The 18,525-nt window shown below is 43.9% G+C and overlaps 1 protein-coding gene across 2 annotated transcripts in view; it reads right to left on the reverse strand.

The window, feature by feature from the left end:
- Window positions 1-18,525, reverse strand: part of LOC115043369 (semaphorin-3D) — a 54,456-nt gene that overhangs the window by 5,630 nt on the left and 30,301 nt on the right. For both annotated transcript variants that reach the window (XM_029501770.1, XM_029501771.1), the window contains exons 3-13: window positions 8,468-8,622; window positions 8,323-8,385; window positions 7,880-7,999; window positions 7,588-7,678; window positions 5,499-5,627; window positions 5,261-5,403; window positions 4,881-4,995; window positions 4,551-4,620; window positions 3,847-3,991; window positions 2,579-2,801; window positions 470-558 (exon numbers count right to left, since the gene is read on the reverse strand). In XM_029501770.1, coding sequence (XP_029357630.1) covers window positions 470-558; window positions 2,579-2,801; window positions 3,847-3,991; window positions 4,551-4,620; window positions 4,881-4,995; window positions 5,261-5,403; window positions 5,499-5,627; window positions 7,588-7,678; window positions 7,880-7,999; window positions 8,323-8,385; window positions 8,468-8,622 — 1,343 coding nt within the window. The remainder of the gene's footprint in view (window positions 1-469; window positions 559-2,578; window positions 2,802-3,846; window positions 3,992-4,550; window positions 4,621-4,880; window positions 4,996-5,260; window positions 5,404-5,498; window positions 5,628-7,587; window positions 7,679-7,879; window positions 8,000-8,322; window positions 8,386-8,467; window positions 8,623-18,525) is intronic.

Consider the following 18,525-nt stretch of genomic DNA (forward strand, 5'->3'; position numbering starts at 1 on the left):
GAGCATCGAGTTTCCTGTTTGTTTGCGTGTTGTTGTGCTTCCCTTCACCTGCATTCTGCTTTCTTTCTCTCTTTCCCGTTTCTCCTTATTTTTCCTCCTCATCTGTCTGCAACATTTTTATCTTTTTATTTTTAAATGCTTCTCCCTCCTCTCTCCGCACGTTCACATGGAGGATCTTGGGAAATATGTGCCCTCCTATCTGTTTTTCTGTTTAGTGGAAAATATGTTCTGCTGGAGGACGACACGTGAGGCCTAATGCAGCACATCCCAGGACGGAGGGCTGCAGATGGGCACTGAAGGACACCGAACAGGCCCGACTTTCACCATAAAAGGAGGAGGAGCTTCGTTTGTGTGTTTGTGACCACAAACAAGAGACTGAAGCCGTAAACATAAGAAAACGTTCACTGAGCTACTAAAGCAGTTGAGAAGGACATTTTCCCATAGACTTCAACATGAAGTTGTGTCTCACCTGGAAAACAGTCAGTTCCTCCAGAATGACCTCCTCCGTGTCCCAGTTGTCTTTGATGACCGACACCGCCTTCACCACTTTCCCATCATCTGCCAGAAACACACACACACACACACACACACACACACAATGATTCTCTGTTGTGTTCGACAAACTTTTAGATTTTACTTTGAAAGAACGGAGTCATTTAAAGCCAAACACTTTATCTTCTTATCATTCATGATTTTTTGACCCTAATTCACATTTATTATTATTTATTATTTTTGTGTTTTATGAACTATTTGTCACCAATAAGGGCAGATAGAAGAAAGTATTATCTGCCCTAAATAATTTGCCTTAAATACGAAATATGGAACATTTAAGAAAATGAAACTGGGCTGAACTGGAGGAAAACATGTCCATTAAACCTGGAGATTGTGGGTGATGAGATTTTAATGATTTGTGGTTAGATTAATGGCCCGTAAATTTCCACTTCGCTCAACTTCGGGAACACAACACCGCACCAAAAATATCTGGTGGTTTTTGATTGTGAAAACACAATTTTAACAGTTTTCTGCTCGACTTGACTGTCAGAGAAAATTACATCATGCTGCTCAGACACACTGGTGGAAGTTTGCTGTTGATGGTTTTGGTGAAAACTGGAAAAACTGATTTGGATGAAGTCCCTGACTAATTATGTGTATTGTTTGGATTCATAATGAAGAGAAATGAAGCGTAACAAAGATCGGGTTGAGATTAGATTCCAGTGTTTAAATACGCATTTGGCCTAAATAATCGATGGGCAAACTAAAAGTTTCCTGGTCCCTCCTCTTTGTCTTTAAATATGGCATATTCTTAAATTCTTATGGATAAATGCAAATAAACAGTGTTTAACTGTTGCCACGGTAACGTGGGACACATCCTAGAGCGGTAACCTTAGCAACGGAGGCATCCTGAAGCCAAACGCATGGAGATGTAAGAAAACATCAGGGAGGATTTATGGACTCCAGCTACGGCTACAACTACACACCAGCTGTTGCAGCGAACCCAAACAGTGAGCATGAAGAATAACACACAGACGCACAAATCAGCTCCCGGAGACACACACAGCACAACTGATCAATGTGCAGAAACGCTCATGATGTCATGATGCTTCCACTGAACTGTGGGAAATCTCCTCTGTGCCAGTGTGTTTCCAGTTGTGTGTGTGTGTTTGTGTGTTTGTGTTAGCCTTCCCTTCATGGACCAATGATGTACAAATGTGTTGTGTTTATGCTGATAATTATTCTGAAATAAATAACGCGTTGATGATAAGCAGTGAACTTTTGGCCGACTCAGCGCTTTGATAGCAGCTCATGAAGCTTTTAAAGAGTTTTAACGCAGTGCATCGATAAAAAAGGGGAATAATCTGATTAAAAATCATCGCTGGGACGACTGCTCAGGTTCATCCTGCAGACTGATGAAGAGGAATCCACTTAGAGGAGATGAATGGGGCCATCAGGGGACCTGTGGCCCCCCCGGCCTGTCACCAGCCGTTTAATAACTCCCACCATTCATCACCTGGTCAGAAGTGTTGTTTTAGGGTAAAAGAGCGCCTTTCTCACCTCCGGGGTTCTTTAAGGAGATAATGAATGAACGCAGGATATCAACACAACAAATGAAGCGCTCCTTCTCCTCCTGAATGACATTTTAACGATGAGATGTGGGTTTTTGTGTGCGTCTCATTTTTGCCTCCAGTTTGAGAGACTCGTTAATTTCGTTCATATTGAAGAGTTAAAGAATCAGTGATTTCTTTCTTTTCCTGATTTTATTTCTCTGAATCAGTTTACATTTGAATCCATCCAATTGATTTTTGTTACTTTTGTCAAGCACACAACGATCCATCTGAATCCATCCATTGTGTTTGACTTTATTTTTATTCATCCATTTTGCACTTTGGTCTGTTTCCTTTCGCAGCTTTGTTGCTTTTATCAACTTAATAATACTTTGGATGCCCAAAATAAATCTTCCTCTCTCCTCATATTTAGGTCATTTATCTGCACAGAAGCTCTGAGAAGGCAGGAAACAAATTACTGCATATAGATTCAACATGTGTATCTGAAGTGGCCCTTCAGTCCTCCTCCTCCTCACCTGTGCCAAGATGTAGGACATCGTACGGTCCGTCCTCAGCGTCCACTCTGTCCACCACGGCTCTCTTCAGCATGTAAGGCGCATTGATCCGGGTTAAGATGGGTCTGCCGCCCAGAGGCAGGACCGGCTCCCACATCAGCTGGTGCTGCCGCATGAAGCTCACCACCTCGTCCGGGAAGTCCTTGGTGGACTTGTGGAGAGCGTCGTAGGTCTCGCTGGGACACTGAAGGACGAGACGCAGAAATATTATCAGTCAGAAGACAAGAGGAGGCTCGACAGGACACATAAGGAAAACGTTTACTGAGATGTAGGATCATTTTCCCATAGACATCAATATAATCCAACTTCTTTATCATGCTGGTGGAGTCATAAATTATTAGAAAATATGAAATTAAAGTGGAGCAGGAAATGAAAAGATGGAAAAAAAAACTTTCAGTTTCCATCAAGGGAAGAAAAAGGAAGAGAAAGAATGTGCCGAGGAGGCAGAAAGACTGATGATCTGGACGAAAAGTTAAATCAAACAGCGCCAACGTGGAAGCTCTTATGAGTCAGTGATCAGAGGTGGTGACCCCCCCAGTGAAATCCCCTGCAGGGACGGTGGAATAACACCTGACAGGCTGAAACACTAAACTTTCAGCCGTCCTGACAGGTTGAAGCTCCCCAGAGGAGTTCAGGGCCGAGGTGTTAAATCAGCTGAGGTGACCGGAGTCCGATCCCTCAGGAAAGGCTTCGTTGTTCACATAAACGTAAATAAAATCCTCTCAATGCTTCTTCATTTATGAGCTGTGGGATTTAAAGGTGCTCCCGCAGTGTTTTATTTTGAAGGGGTAATAACCATAGGAGGATACATTTGTAGTTTTAAGAACTAAAAACCAACTCAGAGGAGTTTTTCAGGCTTCTCTGGAGATTGGGAACAACGAGTCAGTCAGCCAATCAGAAGCGAGGCTCAGTTCCTCTCTTCTGATTGGCTGCCTGAGCCAATAAAATAAAAATAGAGCGACCAATTAACCTAAATTACACTTAAACACTTGCAGAGATGTGGTTTTATCTGCTATTTAATTTGTTCTGTAAAAAGAAATAGAAAGTCCCAAACAGCTGACCTCAGAATAAACTATTTACGGTGAGAGCTGTTTATGGGAGTGATGTGGGGGAAACGTGGGAACAGAACGTGAAACTGAACCGTCACGGTGAAGGTGATATGACCGGTCAAACTCTGGACCTGCGATGAGTTCAGGGCTGCGAGGACACTTCGGTGTCTCCGGACTTACAGTTCCAGGTCTCGGGTAGGGGATGCGGCCTTTGTACTCCACCCAGCGATAGTCAGGACCCTCTTTGTGGGCGAAAGGTCCGTTGAAAGCCGCACGGATGGACGCCATGGAGTAGACGCACACCGCCGAGCCTCGGAACACAGAGCTGGAGGAGAGAGGGAGAGGTTAGGATGGAGGGATCAAGGAGGAAAGGTGGCAGGTGACAGAAGAAGGAGGAGTGGAGGGAGATTTAATGGATCGGGGGGCATCCAACTGTTGACCTTTGACCCTGGCACACACACCTGACCCGTGATCTCCAACACTGACAGACACAAAAGTGTTCAAAATCCCAGCAGCACCTGAAGATAACAGTGTTTACTTCAGGAATTGCTGGAATTTGGACCTCTGGGAATTCATTCCTTTTCACGAGAATTACACGGAGAGCAATAAAAGGAAGAAATAAAATCCGATAAAATTTCTGAGAGAACGGACGATTAAATCTGATGCTGAGTGTGTGTTTGTGTGTGTTTTGATGAGTTTTATATTTTCTTGCTTTTTATCACTTGCAGTCTGTTGGTACAAACTCGTTGGTAAAATTTAGTTTGATATTTTTATTTATGTATTCCCATTTTTCTACCTTTAGTTTACTCTTCTGTTTCCCCGCTTTTTTCATACAGATGTTTCAATAAAGTGATTATGAGTTCGAGTCGAGGAAGAATGCTCACCTGGACGTACTGAAGACGCCGTAGATGGTCGGATTCTGAGGGTCCTTGGTCTCCAGGACAAAAATGTCCTCTGGATTATAACAAAAAACAACATAGTTACACACTCAAAGTCATGCGCCACATTTTTCTGAAGTGTTAAATAAAATAAAAAAAAAGGAAGTCAAAAGTGCAAAACTTTTATTTGCAGAGGTGAGGAAAGAGAAGGGAGGAGGACAGACGGAAGGAAAGGAGGAGACGTTTCATCCAGTTTTTGGGAGCGGATAAAACAAATACAGCGCTCCGATTTCAGAGAGGTTAAAGGAGGAGAGGAAGGAAAAGGAGGGAAATCACCGAGCTCATCGAACTGCGTGTCGACTCCAGACGGTCCGGGAACCGAACAGACCAGCCGGGCTTTGAGGAAGGTGGTCCAACGGTTGATCAGACTCCTCTTCCCCCCGACGTCGTTCTGGAAAAGGAAAGGTCAAATACTGTTGTTTTAGTTTTAGTTACCGGAGACACTTGTGTCCATTTCATGCCACTTTACACTTTCTCAACATTTTCCAGGGAAACGAGACACAAAAAGGGTTAAGGGGGAGAATTTTTTCCTTAACATTAATGTAAACTGGCCGATTTGAGGTTTGAAGTTTGTTGAAGGAAATACAGAGATTTGAAGACTGATTAATGAATGAATGAGCAGGAATGAATCTCCTCGGTCTCCTCCCTCTTCCTACCTTGCAGACTCGAGCCACCCGGCTGTACACCCTCTTGTCCCACTGTCCCGCCTCCACCGCACGCTCCTTAAAGAAGAAGTAAAGCTTGTCGTCGTCCGGACTATGAGTGTCGGGGATGGAGAAGGAACCGACGAACTCCGGCTCTGAAAGGGAGACAGGAGGTGAGACAGGAAGATCCCACTGTCTCCGTGGTAACAAACTGACCCATCAAAGGCTCCAGGGGGGCGGAGCTTCGCACCATTCAGCCAGTTGTGGTCGTAGGCCTCCGTGCGGATGTAATGCTGACTGCTGCCCAGGACGCTCGTACGGAAGATGGCGGCGTTGGCGCCCATGAAGTCCACTGAGGTTCCCGCGTAAAGTTCTCCATCTAGAAACAAACGGCGGGAAACGACATCCTGCGTGAGAACCGCACTGACTTATGTTGGCGGTTTTCCCTCCTTCTTCTTTCTCTCTGCTTTTATGTGTGAACAAACATTGTTTTTTTTTTTTTTCAGAAATCTGCAGAAACAACACAAAGACGACAACGCAGCTTTTAAAAATTACACATCAGAACCCCGAAAGAAACGGAGCTGAGGCTGTAAACAGATCTAAACTGATGTGAACGCAGATGTTCAACATCTGTTCCTGCAGTCAGAGCGGACGGACCCTCAGGACGAGTCCGCTCGACTCATTTCAAAGAGATCAATTCATCCGTCTCCGGGTCCCTCCAGCTGTTTTGGACAAACACGTTATTACGGACACATTTTAAATAAAAGAAGTAAAAACTGAATAAAAGCAGAAATTATAAATCAGGTCATTTCAAATTAAAGCGAAACATTAACGCGAGGATCTGGATCCAGTTCTGTTTTTAGGTTCCAGACTCTTTGGTGTCATGTGGCCGAGAAATAAAAAGTAAATTAATAAAAATTTGTCTCTGATTAAAAAAGTTTCTGTGATTCAACGACTAATTCTGCATCAACGAAAAAATTTAATTGTCCCGCTGGTCCTCCAGGCTGAACTCTGGGTCTGGAAAGGGGAAGTCAGCTGTGTATTGAAATCTATGGGAAAGCACACAGCAGGTCAGATCCACCTCTTCTAAATAAACTTCTTTCACTCCGTCGACTGAGTGAAGTGAATTAGAACTCAGAAGAAGCAGCTTAAAGGCAGAAAGACGTCATATTTGGTTAAATAATGAAATTAAAGTCTCAGTCCTGATGTGAAGCTTGGAACTGGAAGAGTCCTCTTCCTGAACCCGGTCCAGATACGCCTCCTCCCTGGACTTCACTGAAGCCAAATGTTGGCTGGACCCCCGCCTTCTGTCGAAGAGGAACTCTGGTCAGTCTGGTCCAGTACGTCCCTCTGGGATCTGTTCCTGGTCCTTGGGGGATCCAGTTTGTCCTCCAGGGGTTGGACGGTGGCTGGCTGTCCCTCGTTGGTTATTTTGGCTCTCTCCTGGTCCAGCTGCAGGACCTGTGGAGGTACCTGAGAGGCCGAGCGTGTCCCATGACCTCACCGCCGCTGCTGCCATCTTGGATACTTGTACATTAAAATGAGCCATAATATCAGAACCACCGGCCCCATACTGTGCAGCTCCTGGGATCTGGACCAAGACGTCCTGGACGCTTTCTTCACATCTCCGTCCAGTTTGAATTCAACTTCAGATTTTTTTTCTGTGAAATAAGATCCAAAAAAAGCCTGCGTGTTCCTGCAGTTTTTCTCAAACTGGATTTATCTATTAGATCTGTTAAGATTAAGAGAAACAGAATTCTCCGAATAATCCAAATGAAAGCAGATTTATTTTATTTATGTCGGCGAGCGTTAAATTTTCCTTCACTTGAAAAGTAAACATGTTTATTCAACAAGTGTCACCGTTAAAGAGACAGAAGGATAATCTGTGACTCCCCCCTCAGCTGGAGGTCGGGGGGGGTCGACGCCACATTACACAGTCCAATGACTGTTCATTTAAAGGCCTCCAACTACAGCATGTGTTTATGGGGGACGATCCAAGTCTTCGGTCTCCATCTGTCAACAGCAGCACAATAATGTGATTCAAAAACTCAGTTTGAAAACTTAAAGCTGCTTTTATGGTGAGGAACGGGGGGGGGTTGGGGGGGGGGGGGGGGCTCTTTGTCTCAATGCTGCAGAAGCAGTTGAAGTGTTTTATGTCCTTAATGTCACACTGGGGGCTGCAGCTGACGTCAGACCACACAGCTGGACGGGCGGTCTGCGGCGAGGACGGAGACAGTGGAGGGACTGTAGCTGCTCAACAGCGTCTCCACAATACAGCTGTTAAAGATGATTTAACATGTCCCCTCCTGTGTGTGTGTGTCTGTGGACACGGGACATACCAGTCAGGCGAGCAGTGAACGGCTCTCTGGGACTGAAGGGACATTTTCCTCGGCCCGACTCCACAACATGAGACAGCATGAACAGCGGCCCCTGAGAGAGAGACCACACACAAACACAGTTATCAGTAAAAACCGGAGCTCCGTCTACAGAGACAGACACTCCAAGTTTAAAACTGAATTTCTGGTCACCACGCTGTCCATTTGTGGACAACAACAAGTAACAGGAAGTGCACAGCAGAAGTTTTACTTTAGATGTGTTTCCTGTTTTTTAGTGACTTCCTGTCGCGCTCACCTCTGCGTTGTGTCCGAGGTGCAGGTACGTGCACTGCGGGTGGAAAGCTCCGGTGCCGCACACATAGATGTGAGTTTTGTTGAAAGGCTGCAGCAGCCGCACAAAGTTGGCGCACTCGGTCTGAAAAGATTAAAATCTATTAATCGTGTAGAAGTTTATGAGGAAACACAGAGAATCCTCAGCTGAGCACCAATATTCATATTATTTTTACTTTGTTTTGTTCAGGGACAATATCACGTATTAGCTGAAAGGAATCTTTTCATTCAACTAAAATGGCCCATTTTTTATTTACATTTCTTCTTTAGTGTTTTATTTTGAAGGGTTGATATCCTTAAAAACAGAAACCATTTCCTCTCTGAGATGATTTATTGATCCCTCATTCACTGAGGAGATTTGAATAGACTTGTCTGCCATCAGAGCAGACCTGGACCTTTAGGACTCACCTCCAGACTTTTCCCGGCCAGCCTGCAGTGCTCCACGTGCTCCCTTGCAGCCGGCCAGTGAACCTGAAGGACAGAAGGAGACAAGAGTCCAGTTCTCCGACAACACTCTGAATGAAACCGGGACCTTTCTCTCAGCTGCGCTCACCGAACGTGTGGGCAGGCCCACGCTGTCGGGCCTCAGCAGGTAGATGTGGTCTTTCCCCCCGACCAGCATCCAGCCCTGGTCCTCGTCCAGCAGCAGGACCTGGTACCCCCCGCTGACCCCGGCCGTCCAGAAGACAGCCGAGCTGTTCCTCAGCTCTGAGACAGAAGAAGAAGAGAGCGGCGGGATTTTCTTTCTGTTTTCATGGAGACGACTGAAACGTTAAAAAAAGCTTTGAATGAAACTGGTTGGCGTGATGGGGGGGCGGGTCCTGGACTCAAACCCAGATTTGTCTGCGTCACAACATTTAGGAGCATTGTTAACATTTTGGTGGCTTGGAGTTTGCTCTGAGAGGAGGAGAACCTGGATTCAGGTCTAAATATACCAGTTTGGATCTTGATGTTAAATGTTGTCGACGTCTTGGAGTTTGTGCATTTTGGTGCAGATCCAGATAAGAATTTGAATCTGATGGAGGAGGAAGTGAAACTGCAGCAGAGCTTTTCGTGGTAATAAAGTGTGCTCATGGTTGGCGGTGCGGGGACTCTTTCTTTCAGTTATCTGAACACGCTGCTGGTGTCTCTGGAGAGTTTCCGCTAAAGCAGGCAGAAAACGACCTGAACAAGCAAAGTAAATGAACCCTGAAGCTGACGTCGGTCTGTTTACCCTGCAGGAGTCGGCCCAGAGCCGTGAGGGGCAACTCCGACGGGCAGTAGGTCCAAAGTGAAGAGACGTACGGTCCATAACAGTGACCAGCACACGTGCTTTCATTCATCTTCTCTCCTCTCAACCTGACAAAAGTCAAACCCAAACTGTCGCTCGTCTTTCTCTGATGTGATAATAAAGCAAACATCCTGGACTTCCATTAAAGTGTTTGGACTTTCTGTCACGATTCAAAGAAATGATTCAGAGATTGAAGGAATAAAAGCTGAAAGCTAAAACCTGAAAGGTTAAAAAAGTCCACGAAGAAGTCAGTCTGTTTGTAAACCTGGAGAAATCAGTAAACCTTCATTCTATCGTCACTGGAGGAAACACAAGTCAGGTTGTATTGGAGTCTATGGGAAAACAGCTGTGAATCAAATCAAAGCAGCTAATTAACCCTGAAATCGTCTGTGTCTCTCCCCGTGTAACAGGCCCCGCCCCCCTCAACCTCGCCACGCCGTGAAGAATCACCCGATGAACGAAGGAAATGAACCGTGAAACTCAGACTCTGTAACAGAACTGGGCCCTCCAGGTCTGAAGTGCTGGTCTGCTCAGAGACACAGAGGTGAGCGCCAGCGGCCAAAACCACAGAATCGTGTCGTGGCTTTGAACGCAGCATGGCACATTTGTTCCACTTCATCCCCATTTAGAAAGAAATCCATCAGCGCAGCGTTTGTGTTTCACCTTTTCAAACGATTCCCACTCCGAAGAACGTTCTCCTGCTCTTTTTTGGACTCTGATGAGGTTTTCACAGCCAAACTGTGACACACCGCTCGTTTCAACACAACAAGTGGCTCTTCGTTTTCTGGCTTTCTGTTTGAGGCTAAAAATGAAACGATTCAGTGACGAACAGAGAAAACTGGACCTGCAGACTGAAACTCCGCTGACAATATTTACTGCTAAATAAAATATGAAAACCACACACACACACTTCCTGATGACTTTCACACATGGTCTACACAGTACACAGTATCTAAAGTACACATGCTGACAAAGTGTGTGTGCGTAAACCTGCAGTTGAAAATAGATCCAAGAGAATCTGCCACATCGGTTCTTCCAGCGTTTGTGATTCATCTTCACAGTTTATTTCTCATTTAGACAATCAGGGTCACACACACACACAGAGCACACACACAACTATCAAACACACAGAGTGTGTTTGATAGTTGTGGGACTGTCACATGTTTTCTGTTTTCCGTGTTTCAGGTTTCATCGCCAATATACACTACGAAGAAAGATTCCCATGAATCATCAAACGTTTCTTTATCTGCTGCATCCCGTCTGTCTCCAATTTACTCCGAACTCTCCATCTTTTTATAGACGGTGTCAGTTTGGATCAGAGTCCTCTCTGTCAGACACAAATTAGGAGAATGAGTTCAAAAGTCTGTAACTATAAAAATGAGTGTGTGTTTTCTTAAGTTAGAGTGTGTTGGACTGTCCGGGCCCCCGTACAAATACAACAGCAACAACAACAACAACAACAGCAACAACAACAGCAACAACAGCAACAACAACAGCAACAACAACAGCAACAACAACAACAACAACAACAACAACAACAACAGCAACAACAACAACAGCAACACGTCCAGCACAAGCATGACAATGAACCGGCTTCAGAGACACACAGCTCCCAAACTGGGGTGAAAGGTCGGCGCTTTAGTCGATTAAATCTATGGAAGTATCCGGCGTATCCGTGGAGCTGCAGACAATAAAAGCCGAGCAGAATTAGATTTTATGGACCTGCTGCGGTTGGCTCGGCCTCCGCGACTCCAACAGACACGATCCATCACACGAGTCAGTGATGGGAAGCGGAGCAGATGATGAAAGAAAAGTTAGCAGGAGACATGTCGGCCCCCTCCCTCCTTCAGGGACCGCGGCGGGAAAACGCAGGAGGCGAAACCAAAGCCTTCCGTCACGCACCTGAAAGTTTTCTATCAGTCTGCCTGATAACTCATTGCAGCCTCCCACATTTCTCACCCCCGCCGTCATCTTGAAAAAGCATTAACATGTTTAAAAAGACGAAGCTTTCCTCCCTGACGGCGGGACCCTGATCCCCGTTTGGAGATAAAGTGCTTCATTTGATTTAGGCGATTGCTCCTGATTGGTTGGAGGTAATCTGGATTCGTGTTGATTGACTCGAGTGTCACGTGACGTTTGAGAGAAAAAGCCGAAATCAATTATCACCAGATTTAATTCACTTGTGATCAGACGTGAACCGACCGAGCGACTGTGAGCTTCAGGTCTCTGGTGTCCTCGCTGCAGCGACCTTCCTCCCATGATCCTTTGCTGCACGTCACGTCCAGCTTTCGCTGTGAAACTTTAAAATGGACAAATCGTTTTAGAGAAGCAGCAGCTCGACTTCCTGCTGCTGAACGTTACAGTTTAATCTACAGGACCATTCCCATGAACATCTCACACTTAACTAAGCATGAAGTGTGTTTGTGTGTGTGTGTGTCGGAGACAGAAAGCTCTTTTGATAATTGCAAACATTTGCTTAAAATTTCAGATGGAGCAGAAGCAGAAGTGTGCTGAGCACCCGTACAGTGTGTGTCTGTGTGTCTGAAGGATCTGAATGGAAATACTTTTGTTGTGACTGTGTGTTGGTACGTGATTGTGAAAGAGCAAAAAGTCTGTCTAACATCTGTGTGTGCGTGTGTGTGCGTGTGTGTGACTGTGTGTGATTGATTGTTCCCCGTGATGAACACTGATTGCCTATAATCAGGAAGGTGATTAAAACTGGTTTTGCTTCATTAAAATGTTTTGTGTGTGTTTGAGTGAGTGTGTCATTGTGTGTTTGCTTGTGTGTCTGTGTGCGCGTGTGTGCTGTGTGGCCGCAGAGTCAACGCAAACGTGTGTCTGTTTTTCTAACAACCAAGACGTCGAAGTTTAACATGTTGAGATTTTCAATAGAACCAAATCATTTTATGTATTTTCGTGACAAACGTTTTGAATTTGGTTTCTTTTCGGGGTAAAATGTAGAAAAAGTGTGTTAAAATAAAAGTGAAGATGTGTGTGTGTGTGTGTGTGTGTGGTTTATTTCCACCCACCGCACGTTTACAGGGTTTGTCACATCTCGTCCATCTTTGTTCAACATGTGAACGTTCCACTAAAGCGAAGACAAATATTCACCCGACATTAAAACATCTGATGTTGGACGTCAGTGAGACGGATGAACTGTTGACTCAGTTAACAACCTGCAGAAATCGTCTGTAAACAACAAAGTAAAGACTCATCACAGGATCCTGGTGGACTGACGGAGACTCTGTTAGTCTGATCTCCAAAAAGTCAAATAAACAAATGTTGAAGTTTAGACTTTCCATATTTGGTTATTTCACAATCCTCCTTGAGTGTGTGTGTTTGTGTGGTTGTGTTTCAGAGATCAGCTGACACACAAACACACAAATCAGTGCTGGAGCATTATCTCCTCCATCTTTTCTTAAAAGCTCGGGTGTGTCTGATTAACACACACAGACACACACAGCATCTGTTCAGCGTAACTTTGATCGCCGCCAGCTCGAACATTCACACAACAGCAGCCAAAAAAAAACTTCTCATTTTAAATTCACTGTTACGTTTTTATGGACACACAAATAAATAAAAAGTTTAAGTTTAATTCCGCCGTAACTTTTCAATATTGAAAATGAATTTTCTTCTGTTCTGATTTCTTTGCTGTACACTTTGGAGAGAATCAGCTGAGGACTTGATGAAATTGGTGAAGGAAAGACAGAAAAAGCGAACTTCCTGTGAGAGATGGCGCCGAGTCGACGTTTGGATCGGATCAGGATCACCTGGATCTGAGGCCTGAACTGAAGCAGCACACCGACTCTCTAACCCAAACACAACAACACACAGCACACAGTGTGTGTGTGTCAGCTTGCAGATGTTTCTCATTTCATTGCAAACATCTGCTTCCTTGCTGATCTCTGAGAGATCACTGAAGTCTGACCTGACAGAGCGGCCTGACCGTTTGAGGAGCTGAAAGTTTTCTTTACTTCGTGCTCCGTATTTCCTCCATTTCACCGCCTACCAACCCGTCTTATCCTTCTCTCATCTATTTTTTTGTGATTACAAAAAAAAAAAAAGTCCAGGAAGCACAAACATCGTTGGATCGGTGTTTCTACTGAGTTACGCCACTCGATTAAAGCCGATCATCAGAAATAAATGTGAATTCAGTGAACTGAACTTTCTGGATCTGGAAACGGCAGAAAGTTTGATTGACGGGCTTTACCAGCCAATCAGGACAGAGGGCGGGTCAACTCCACCTTCTCCTCTTTAAAAAAAAACCCAAGATGGCCGTCAGTTTCGCAGCTGCTGTTTGAGGCGGTTATTTCCAGTTTGCTCTTTTCTTTTATAGATTTGTTTCACACGATGGCGACAGGAAATGGGGAGCGACAAGCAGGATGTGTCTGAACCAATCGGCTGCCAGCTCTTATGTAAACAGTGACATCATCAAGTCATAAAGTCCTGTCTTAAACTCGAGCCGATAAAAAAGACCAAAAAGGACATCAGGTAAAAACTCTCCACAAACATTTAAATAAAAAATGCCCTAAAAAAAAGAAAAGACTTAAGTTACACACATACTCTTTGTGTCTTTGTCGCTCTTATTGTGTTTTATTGGTTATTGTTGTTGGTCCTGGTGTGCGATAATGTCCACCCTGCCTGGATCCAACAACACACAAATGGAAATACTTGTCATTTGCAACACTGCTGGGCTGCAAACGTCACTGACAGTTTGTCGGTCTGTTTTGTGTTAGTTCAGCTACCACATGCGAACACTTAGAGGACCGGCGTGTGTGTGTGTGTGTGTGTGTGTGCGTGTCTGTGGGGGGTACCTCACTGAGTTTGGGTTCGAATGAAAGCAGGATGATAGAAACCAAAGTTCACGCGTCCCGACGGACGAACGCAGAACTGTATTTTATTTTCCGTTTCCTGTCGACACCAATAACAAACATCTCACTTTGTGGGAGCGCCTGAAGCCGCGAGGTGGAAGATACTTCACTGATATCACACTCAGAGACGGGAGTTCCATCCACATTTCACCGCTTCTCCCCAAAAAACAGAGAGCAAGAAAAACCAGGCTGTTTCAATTAGAGACTCTGGAGTCTCAAATATAAAAACATCTTCTCATTTAAATTCCATCACGTCAGAGAATATTATATTTACCAAACACAGGGATCTCTCACTAAACACACAGGACGTGAACAGAAAATGAACACCTTTAGATAAATTCAATTTCCACAGTCGACTGTCGCAAAGAGACGTTTGCATCAATTCCAAATTTTGAAATTCCAGAATAAGCAAACAGGATAAAGTTTCCACAGCAGATCGGCTCTTCGCTTTATTTCCTAATAATCATCAACAACCTGCTAATTATTTGTGGCGTTTTGTGTATTTGAATACGATCTCCATGAGTTTGTGCTGATCAGTCCTGATGTTATAATTGCAGTAAATTTGAAGTCAGAGAAGCTTTTCGAAGGCTTTTTGTTTTCCTGGTAATGAGATCGAGGTTTAGAGTAACACATAATTCCTGCCGAGGCCGAAACCGAACTCTCCTGTTTGTTATTGTAGTGAGTTCAGGTAGCCGTGTCTCCTGTCCGTTTGTTTGACAGCGGCCCAAACCACGTCCACGTCCAGAGGTCTTTGTCTTGTATAAATCTAAAATACTCTGTGAATATTTTCTTATTTCAATCCCGTTGAACTGTGTTGCTCTTTTTTCTTTTAAACTAATGAATGTTTGTTGCTTTCTTGGTCTCGGGGGGCTTCGCCGAAACTCGAGCTGTTGCGTGCTAACTGCAAACAGCAGTCCAGATGTTCTCACATTTCTGCTGTGTAAATAAAGTTTGACTGATCCAAGCTTGGCCACGCTCCACTTTCAGGCCCAACACTTTTCATCATTTTTGTGCATTTATTACCTGTTTCTGTGTGTTTCTATCTTCTCTTGTGAATATTTTTATATTTCCTACCAAACTAAATTTCATAATATAAAAGAAAACGGAAAATAAAGAATTCTTGAGCTGTTTCTGGATGAATATTTGACGCCTCCTGGAGGGTAAATGTCCCTGCTGTCTCCATAAATACAAATTCCTTTAAAAAAAATGAATAAATGTCATCATTGTTACCTGATTTGTTACCAAGCTGAACAAAAACATCGGCCCGGCATTTGAAACTTGAAATTAAAGAATTCAGACTCAAAGAGAAGGAACTGTGGAAACCTGAATAAGAAATCCAACATCTATTTTCAAAGTGCACATCTTTAGAGACGGCCTTTATTGTGAAACACTTTCAGCATCTTCATCTGGATTATCTTGGAAAAGGAAAAGCTCATTAAAAATCTTTAATTTCATCGCCTCTTGCTGAGAGTGAAGGTCTGAACTGAAAGCTTTAGAAGCTGCTCTTCAACGCTCCCCGATGACCACAGCTGGTCGTCAGCTGTCCTGAAACATCCACATGTGTTCTTTTGTCCGATTGATGCGAAGTGATGCGTCAGCGAACTGTGTTCTCGGTCCAGTTACGAGATCAAGGCGACCAAAACGTGACCCAGAACGACGTCACATGACAAAAGAGCAGCAGGTTCAACTTCTGACGTTTTTTTTTTTTTCTTCTTCAGGACTTCTTCACTTTCTCTGAAAAATGAAGCCACTCTTCCCGTTTTCAGCCCTCTCTGGGTCAACCACAGAGACACCTCGTCCTTTCCTTCCCCTCCGCTCTCCCCCGTCCCCCCCCCCAAAAAAAAAACAGCAGAAGGAACGAAGTCAAAAACAGAGAAACCTTCACAAGTCCTGAAAAAGTTTTCTTTTTTTTCAGGAACTAAACAGCAGCAGAGTCAGTTTTTATTTCACCTAACTGAAATATTCAATTAAATATTTGGCAGCTGGAAAATTCACTGATCACAAAATAAGCTCACTGAAGAGTCAGTAAGAGGCTGCAAAAGGAAGTCAGGTTGTGTTGAAGTCTATGGGAAAATGTCCCTCCTCCTCCCAGATTTCCTGATGAGTCTCTACTTTGAAGTCAGGTCAGTTGTGTCGAAGTCATTTCTGTGTAAGTGTGTGTCTGCGGCAGAAACAGAGCAGATGTTTTGTGTACTTGTCTTTGTGTCGGCTGAGCTACACAACACAGAGTTGGTGGTTTTTCCTCCTTAAGGAGACGGACGAGGAGAGGACTCATCCGGACAGAGAAGGATGACGTCTCTTAACATTTCAGGGAGAGCTTCCATTTCTCCATCTGAGACCGCGCACACGCACACACACACACACACACACACACACACACACACACGCACACACACACGCACACACGTCCTAATCTCTGTGATTGTTTATTCTAAGCCTTGGCCTCAGTTCATTCCTCTCTGCGGCGTCCAGAACTCTCCACCTTCTTTAAACACTCTGGATCGGCAGATTTTCGACAATTATTCCCTTTTTCCTGAGCGCCGTTTATCTCTAAATATTTGAAGAACATCTCTGATCCTCCTCGTGTCCTCTTCATTTCAGCTATAAATCACAGCTGATGAGTTTCTCTCTGAACCTTGACACCGATAACTGCCGGCCTTTGATATATCACGTTTCAGGATTCAGGAGGAGACGGTCATAACTCCAACAGCTATGATTTCATTTTTTCAGTCTGCAGTGAAGATGAAATCTCCAAAACTCTTTTCTTATGGATTCGTTTGGATCAACTCTTGTCTTGTTTAGTTCACGCACTTTAAATTTGTCATGTTGAAGCCAGAGAAGCACCAAAGTCCTTTACACAACAACACTTAAACAACATTTTCTGCGACTAAAAGCCTTGAAAGAGGATCAGGAGTCGTTGAAAGGATGAAATTAAACTGAGATCTGAGCAGTTTTGGATCCAAACCATCAAACTTTCCCTGAAACCAAAACCACAGATCTTCAGCAGGCAGAAGCTTATTGTGACCACCAAGTTACAACTCATCACAAAACTAGAAATCACCACTGAAGAAGGACGATCTCCGGCCTCAGGTCAGTTCTTTGAGTTCCGCTGCTTCAGGCGACATCTTTGTACCAAGATCAAAACCAAACTGACAGCTGACATGATTATGAAATACTGGATGTTTAATAATCAGGAGGTCAACAGCCGAAATCACAGACCGTCCTTCTCACACGCTGAGGACAAACAGCGGCGCTCTCATTAACCAACAACATGAAAGGACGTCGGTTCACTTTATAAGGTTCTCCACGTGTGACGACAGAAACCACATTTCCCATAAAACCTGGAGCTTCCTGTCACACTCTTCTATCCAACAACCGACGGAGAAGATAAACTTATAAACTTTTACTCCACAACAGATCCAAAGGCAGGAAGGAAGTTTTGGGATTTACTTCAGGACACAGACAAACACTTACTTTGATTTTTATTCATATCAGCAGACTTTTATTTTAGAATTCCACTGCAGTCTTTTTATATGAGACATTTATTTCCCATTAAAATGGTTCATTTAGTTATTATTAAATTATTTATCACCTGCTTTAGCTGCTTGACAGCTTTATTAATAATGTCTCATTTATTAATGTATTATAGACTAAACTTGTATTATGTATAATGTGAATAGTATTTATTTTGATGCTTCTAGTTATTTAAGATGATACTTTTATGTTTTTTCTGTTGATCCATAGCTAATGTTGGCCTTAGCAGCTGTTTAATTAGCAGTCTAGAATAAATATTTGAAATGTTGTTGTCTCTCATCTCGATCACGTTGACTGAAGTTGGCATGCTAACTGGGACCGTCCGCCTCCGATCTGTCCTGAAGACGGGTCAGAACCTCAGAGCTCTTTTAGAGAATGAGAAAAGATCCAAACCCCTTTAAGACAACACGAAGACAGACTGAGATCGAAGAAATTCAAATAAAATACAAAGAATCATCCATGATTCTAATTTACATGATTCAGAAACGGAGCGCTTTCTCTGTTGGAACGGGGGTCAGGGTTAGAAAACACTCAACTATCGTGAAACAATAAACTCGCTGAGCTCCTGCTGGACTCCGACAGCAGAAAATTGATAAGTATGTATGAAAAGTAATTCAACACAGTTCTGCAGATTTAAAGCAGCTCATCTTCTGTTATTGTTCTGAAGGGAAAGAAGCGCAGCCGTGTCTCTGATGTGCGGCTCACGCTGAGCAAGATTTAAGAACAAACCGGTCCAAATTCTTTACCTTTTACAGCAGGTGGCATTAAACAGACATGATCAGATATACGGCAGGTCGGCCTGTTCGCCGAATGTACATAGAAGGGAAAGCGTGTCTTTATCTCCTGATGGGAGGTGACGAATGTCTCAATAAAAAACACATTTCTGTCTGAAGGCTGAACTCGGAGTGTGTTTTTAAAGGAGAAACCAGGACATTT

This window comes from Echeneis naucrates, chromosome 5, assembly GCF_900963305.1.
Source record: "Echeneis naucrates chromosome 5, fEcheNa1.1, whole genome shotgun sequence".
Classification (NCBI taxonomy): Eukaryota; Metazoa; Chordata; class Actinopteri; order Carangiformes; family Echeneidae; genus Echeneis; species Echeneis naucrates.